Raw genomic sequence first — 8,270 nt, forward strand, 5'->3', positions numbered from 1 at the left:
CCATTTTGATGAGGTTTTGGAAAAACAGCTGCTGATGATGATGATGACGATGATGATGGTGTTGGTGGGTAATGATGATAATGATAAAGATATTAATAATGTCAATAATGATGATGATGATGGTGAAGATGACGATGACGAGAAATAATTAAGTGATATGTTTAAACGATAGAGCCATTGGCGAACGCTCGAATGAATCTATTTCTCACTTCCTCTCTGCGCAATTTTTTTTGCTGGAAAATTGAAAAAGCACGGGAAAAAAGTTCTAAAGACGATGATGATGATGATGATGGTGGTGGTGGTGGTGATTTTGAGAATGATGATGATGGTGAGTTTAAAAAGAATGAGGATGATGATGATGATGATGGTCATTTTGAGAATGATGATGATGATGGTCATTTTAAAAAGGATGATGACGATGATGATGATGACGACGATGATGATGATGATGGTCATTTTGAGAATGAAAATGATGATGATGGAGGTCATCATCATCATTTTGAAAGGGATGATGATGATGATGAAAACCGAAACAACTGCATGATACAAATTTTTTTAAAAATGTTTACAACAAAAAACAACTACTTCTTCTAAGGCGGCTCGTACTATTACTATTACTACTATAACAACAACAACAATAATAATTATAATAACGATAATAATAAAAATAACAAAAAAGATGGATTGAAAGAAAAAACGAAAACGAATGAATAAAAGGATGACAACCTCTAAATAATGATGAAATTGTGCCGATCGTCAAGTTGACAATGGCTCGAGTTAATTTGTATTTTTAAGGGAATAATATAATTATTTAAAAGATTTTGTAAAAAATGAATGAATGAACGAACGAACTGATTGTAGTCCTGACTAATGAGTTGTGTTGCAAGCCGACCAATTAATTAGTAAAGTTGAAATAATGGAAACATTTGAAAGAACAATTATCAGGTTAATTTATTAAACAATGTGCAAATAAATTAAAAATTCAATGAATAATTAAACGAATGAACGAATGAATGAGCGAACGAACAAATGAACGAGTGATTGAATGAACGAACGAACAAATGAATGATTGAACGAATGAACAAACAAAAAATAGAAATTTAACAAAAAACCTGAAAAAGAACAAAAATTCTACACACATCTTCCGAAAATTTATACGCCCAACCCTATTTTGATTGACGTCATCAGCAATTACGTTATAGAAGCAGGGATTGTAGGAAGAGAAGAAGGATTAGTTGCATATATGCTAAATTGTTGCGAAAAATTCTAAGTTTAAATAGCTAGTATCAAGATGAATATCTATTCATCCCATACATAATACCATTTTACTTTTTCAAATTTGCAATGACATATAGGCCAGGAGTGCGTTGCTTCTACAACATAGATAAAAAAAATGGAAAACCATTTCTCAAGTTTGTCAGTAATTAGCTCGAGTTCTTTAATCTATGTTTGTTTTTATTTCTATTATTTTTGTCATCTTATTTTATTTTAGGTAATTTAATTTGATTTCTTTTGTTTAAAACATTAATGTGTGCGCGTGTGCGTGTATGTGTGCGTGTATGTGTTTGCGTGTGTGTGCGCGTGTGTTTGTGTGTGTGTCAATTAATATTGAAATAATTTACTATTCTTTCGCTAGAAGTTCATGTCAATCAATCATTTGTGGTTTGAGTCGATCAACCATTGGCTCAATCAATCAATCAATCAATCAATCAATCAATCAATCAATCAATCAATCAATCAATCAATCAATCAATCAATCAATCAATCAATCAATCAATCAATCAATCAATCAATCAATCAATCAATCAATCAATCAATCAATCAATCAATCAATCAATCAATCAATCAATCAATCAAATCAATCAATCATTCAATCATTCAATCATTCACTCAATCAATCTGCCCACCCATCTACCCATCAATCAACCTATCAGTCTGGCTCGATTAAATTTCATTAACACTCATGTTTTAATTACATTTCTTATCAACGAATGTACACATGTATGAATGTATGTATGTGTGTATTATTATGAATGTATGTATGTATGTTATGTATGTATGTATGTATGTGTGTATGTACATATGCCAACGTACAAATTTGTACTTCGCTAAAACACACAACTGTAGGTTTGCATGTACTTAACCTTTAACCCCGTTGCTGAATATCATGGTAGAAAAATCCTTAATAAATAAGCTTACCTTACTTTCCAAAGCATTGTGTGTGTATGTTTGTGTATGTGTGTGTGCGTGTGTGCGTGTGTGCGTGTGTGCGTGCGTGTCGGTCGCAAATCAGTTTCGTGTGACGGTGTATTAAATTGTATTTTTATTCATTTTCTGCTTCGTTTGACGTCCGCTGTATAGAATTGTTATTAGTTTTGGCATTTTGTATCGTTTATAAATCTGGTATTTCTTTGTATTTTATGACATACATACATACATACATACATACATACATACATACATACATACATACATACATACATACATACATACATACATACATACACACACACATACACACACACATACATACATACATGCATACATACATACATACATACATACATACATACATACATACATACATACATACACAAGTAAAAGTTAGGGTTAGTTATCTTTTTTTTAAATTGCGGTATATCATGACAACGATAATGACGATGATGACTGATGATGATGAGGATGATGATGATGAGGATGATGATGATGATGATAATATTCCATTCCTCCCTCCATTGAATTATTCCATGTTCCTCATGCAAAGACAATTATTATCATTCACATCACATTCCCCCGTTATCACCGCTTGTTATTCATTTTTGTCGTAGTCTCTCCGTTCTTTCTATCTTCATTCTTTTATTTGTTTTTGTGTAATTTTTTCTTTTTGTATTCTTGTATTCTTTCGTTCATCCAATGAACAAAGAATTTTCTTGTATATTCTAGTGTTGCAATAAATTTTGCATGGAGGATTTTTTTTCGTACTTGAATGTATGCGAAGCGCACATGTGTGTGTATGTTTGTATGCAAGTTTGTATGTTTATTTGTATGTATGTTTGTATGTATGTTTGTATGTATGTTTGTATGTTTATTTGTATGTATGTTTGTTTGTATGTTTATTTGTATGTATGTTTATTTGTAAGTATGTTTGTATGTTTATTTGTATGTATGTGTGTATGTTTATTTGTATGTATGTTTATTTGTATGTATGTTTGTATGTATGTTGGTTTGTTGGTTTGTTTGTATTTAAGTTTGTTCGACCAGTATCATTCAGACGCATAACTCATTATAAACACATTCAATGAAGAAAATATGACAATGATAATTAAAACATTCCATGATGTCAAATACATCAGCAGTGTATGTATGAATGTATCTATATGTATGTATGTGTATGTATATGTATTTATATGTATGTATGTGTATGCATATGTATGTATGAATGTATTTGTATGTATGTATGTGTATTTATAGAAATGTATTTGTTTGTACCTTCGTATTTATGTTTCAATTCAATTCAATTCTTTTTGTTTGTATATGCCATAGTTTGATATTTGAATATGTATGTATATGTTTGGATGTCTTTCTCTCCCTAACTTTTCTCCTATCTCTCTCTTTTTCTCTCTCTTTTTTTCTCTTTCTCTCTTTCGTCTCCCTCCTCTATTTAAAAATGAATTTATGTTCAAGCGGTAACTCTGGTTCTGCTCACAGTCTTCGAGTGCATTTCTTCTTTATCGCCTGCTAACATGGTTCTATTAGAAATAGGTCTGTAATGGAAAAATGAATGAATGAATGAATGAATGTATGAATGAATGAATGAATGAATGAATGAATGAACGAACGAGAAGGTTGCGTTTGAATGAGTGATTAAGTGAATGATTGAATGAATGAATGGGTAAGTGAGTGAGTGAGTGAGTGAGTGAGTGAGTGAGTGAGTGAGTGAGTGAGTGAGTGAGTGAGTGAGTGAGTGAGTGAGTGAGTGAGTGAGTGAGTGAGTGAGTGAGTGAGTGAGTGAGTGAGTGAGTGAGTGAGTGAGTGAGTGAGAAAATGAGTGAGAAAATGATTGAATGAAAGAAAAAACACGAACAAAAGAACGGACAAATTATTGGAGAAATGAAATAAAGGAATGAAACAGTAAAATGAATGATTCCTTCTTTATAGTTTAATCAAAGAGCCAATATTTAATTTAACCGGATCGATACAGATGGCTGTCCGGCTGTGCGTGTGACGCCCTTCCATTCATTCAACGGGCTCATTACTTTTTACGTTCTCCAGTTCGCAATTTCTTCTCTAATTTATTCATTTATTCTTCCATCCATCCATGTCTTTATTGTGTGTTCGACGCATTCTTTACGCGCAACACACACACACCACACACACACACCACACACACACACTCTATCTCTCTCTATTTTTTAACAAAAAAAAAACAAGCGAACACAAAACAACAAAACCGAAAAAAATATTCATCGGAAAATTAAATAGAAATAATTAGACGAATCTCAGGTGATTAATGCGTTTGTTGTTGTTGTTGTTGTTGAGGATGAATTCATTGTTGTTGTTGTTGATGTTGTTGATGATTATGACACCATTGTGGTTGTTGTTGTTGATGATGACGTCATTGTTGTTGTTGCTGTTGTTGTTTTATTTCCTGACAAATTAACTACAGACCTGGAAAAAAATTTTTTCAATTTCGATTGGAATATCAGAGTTCGAATTTCTTCTTTCTTTTCTACCTTTTTCAGGTATTTTTTTTAAATTAAATTTTCATTAAAGTTTTTGGCTTGTTTGTCTGTTTGTTTGTTTTAAAATTTAAAATATTTTTGAGCCAAACCTCGGTTCCCTTTACGTGTTTAATTTCGTCCATTACACTTTGATAAACTGCCTAAAAAATGAATTGGAAAGCATTTTGTGGTAATTTTTTGTTTTTATACATTGGTGTTATGTCATGTTTTTGTTTATGTTTTGTTTATGTTTGTTTATTTGTTAGTTCGTTCGTTCGTTTGTTTCCCAGATAAACACACGTCAATACAGTTAATCCCTTTATGGTCTTAGAAAAACCAGCAAACTAAGGTCATCATTCACACACACACACACATACACACACACACACACACACACACACACACACACACACACACACACACACACACACACACACACAAACACACACCCATCATCCATACACGCACACACACACACGCACGTACACACACACGCCTATACAAACAAACACATACACACAAAGTAGCAGCAAACACATGGCTGGCAGGTATGTTGTCAGATGTTTGCACGACAGATAAACTCTTCAATGCAAGTGCTCCGAGGTCGAAGGTCATGAAAGAAGTTTTTTTTCTGTAAAAAAAATACACAAAAACACAAACGTATACAAAAATATACAACAAGATACCAAAAAAACAACGACATATGCAATACACTCAACGATTTGTTTCAATGGCTGCACGAGGCTGTGTTTGCTACTGCTACTGCTGTTGCTACTAATGAAAAAAATTTGAAAAAATAACTTGAAAGCAAGAAGAAATTTTCTTTTCAGAAGAAAATGAGAAATGAATGGCACATAATAAGTTCAAAAGATTTGCTTCATTTCCATGGAAAATATTTCAAAGAAGCCATGTAGGATTTCATTCTGAAAAATGTTTTTGATACAAGTGTAAGAGTATCATTCTTCAGAAATAATTCATTTTTTTTTATAATACAAAAAAATCAACAAAATAACTTTTTAAGAAAAATATCTTGGCAAATTTTTGTCTAAAAGAAATTTTCTCATTTTCGTTGTCGCATTCTCCATAAGAAATGACCACAGACAACAAGCCAACGTAACTCATTCATTGAAAAAATAAGACAAACAAACAAACACACAAACAAACACACAATCAAAATAAAACAAACAAAACCAATGAAAAAATACTAGCATCTCATTATTTTTATCATTTCATTTTCGGGATATATTTTTAAAAGGTATTTCTCACTCTCTTTCCTCTACCAATCAATCTCTTTTCATCTGTCTGTTTGTCTGTCTGTCTGTCTCTCCCTCTCTCTCTCTATTTCTCACTCTCTCTTTTTTTCTCTATTTTCCTCTTTATAAATAAGTGATAACGATAATGAAGAAGTGGATGAGGCTTGGCTCCGATAAATCTGACGTTACGAAAGTTAAATAAAAAAATACACCGAACAAGACGAAAATTATTGAAAATACTGAAGAAAATATTTGAAAAAAATGGAAAAACGAAAAAATAATTATGATTAATGACGTCATTTTTGATGAGAATTTTGAGGACTTATTTTAAAAAAAATTAAAATATTCATGAAAGCACGCATGGCAGATGGTTTCTAAATATGTGCATAAAAATAAATGTCTCCATTAATAGGTAGATAGATGGATGAATGATTAAATGAATGAACGAACGAACGAACGAACGAATGAGTGAATGAATGAATGAATGAATGAATGAATGAATGAATGAATGAACGAACGAATAAATGAATGAATGAATGAACGAATGAATGAAGGAATAAAGGAATGGACGAATAAACGAAGAACAAATGATTGAACGAACGAATGCATAAACAAATAAATAAAGTTAGTCACGATCCAAAGATTATATGTTTCAATTTTTTGTTAAATTTTCCTTTTGTATTTTTATTAACGAAAAAAGAAAGAGTGAAAAAGAGAGGGAGAGAAAGAGAGGGAGAGAGGGAGGGAGAGAGAAAGAGAGAGTAAGAAGAGGAAATGATGACAGACAGGTCCAAAAACGTCAGTGTCTGATTAGTTAGACGAACGCATTAACAATTAATGTATGTGTAGTTAATGTACATGTAGGAAAAAGTTTGTTTCTCTATCTGTCCGTTTGTATGTTTGTTTGTATGTTTGTATGTATTTGTGTATGTGTGTATTTTTGTGTGTGTACGGTTTACATGCATGTTTAATATGATTAATGTTATTGTTTAGAATGTTTACACTGTTCTGGTGGTTGTTTATTACGAAGTCCTAATGGTGCTTTTTATGTTCTTTATGCCTCCCACCTCGTTATAACGTACCTCTTCATTGGCATTCTTATCATTGTGTATGGCTGCCTATTTGCAACTTTACGTATCGCTACAATGCTAACAACAACAACTACAACAACGACGACAACAACAACAACACGGACAACAACAACAACACGGACAACAACTATTGAAATATGCATAAATATATGCCAATGCAAAAAGAAACACCATTGAAAGCAGTATCAACAAAAACGACAATTAATACTACTTCTACTGCTACTACTACTACTACAACTGCTGCTACTACTACTACTGCTGCTACTACTTCTACTACTATTACTACTGCTACTACTACTACTACTTCTACTACTACTACTAAAACGTCTCGAACCTCATTAAGAGCATTAAATTACACATAAAAATAGACTGCTAACAAGTCCCGTAGATTATCCTCTCCATTGGATTGATCTCACGCTGTGTGTGCTAACACAAATCTATAGAGAGAGAAAGAAGGAACGAGGATACAGAAAAAGAAAAAAGAGAGATAAGGCAGAAAACGAGAAGAAGAAATGGGTAATCAAATTACTTGGGTGAATATATGATCAGTGAGACCAATGTTTTCATCCGGCATCGAGCTGACTCGGTCGGTTAACTTTTAGAACAGTTTCTACCGAGGTTCATATTGCCTAATCGTTCCAAGCGAATAGTCACTTCTAAACATATTGCTACCATTTTATTAGATGATGATGATAAATGATGATGATGAATGATGATGATGACGACCACGATGATGATAAAGCAGAAGCGTATATCTATCTATCTATCTATCTATCTATCTATCTATCTATCTATCTATCTATCTATCTATCTATCTATCTATCTATCTATCTATCTATCTATCTATCTATCTATCTATCTATCTATCTATCTATCTATCTATCTATCTATCTATCTATCTATCTATCTATCTATCTATCTATCTATCTATCTATCTATCTATCTATCTATCTATCTATCTATCTATCTATCTATCTATCTATCTATCTATCTATCTATCTATCTATCTATCTATCTATCTATCTATCTATCTATCTATCTATCTATCTATCTATCTATCTATCTATCTATCTATCTATCTATCTATCTATCTATCTATCTATCTATCTATCTATCTATCTATCTATCTATCTATCTATCTATCTATCTATCTATCTATCTATCTATCTATCTATCTATCTATCTATCTATCTATCTATCTATCC

The 8,270-nt window shown here is 32.0% G+C and overlaps 1 protein-coding gene across 1 annotated transcript in view; it reads left to right on the forward strand.

Annotated features, from left to right (window-relative positions):
- HELRODRAFT_167194 (hypothetical protein) overlaps nt 1–899 on the forward strand; it is a gene marked incomplete at both ends in the record, with an annotated part of 4,895 nt that extends 3,996 nt beyond the window's left edge. The window contains one exon of the mRNA XM_009012723.1: nt 862–899. Coding sequence (XP_009010971.1) covers nt 862–899 — 38 coding nt within the window. The remainder of the gene's footprint in view (nt 1–861) is intronic.
- Between the last annotated feature and the right edge of the window lie 7,371 nt (nt 900–8,270).

This window comes from Helobdella robusta (assembly GCF_000326865.2).
Source record: "Helobdella robusta unplaced genomic scaffold HELROscaffold_11, whole genome shotgun sequence".
Taxonomy (NCBI): domain Eukaryota; kingdom Metazoa; phylum Annelida; class Clitellata; order Rhynchobdellida; family Glossiphoniidae; genus Helobdella; species Helobdella robusta.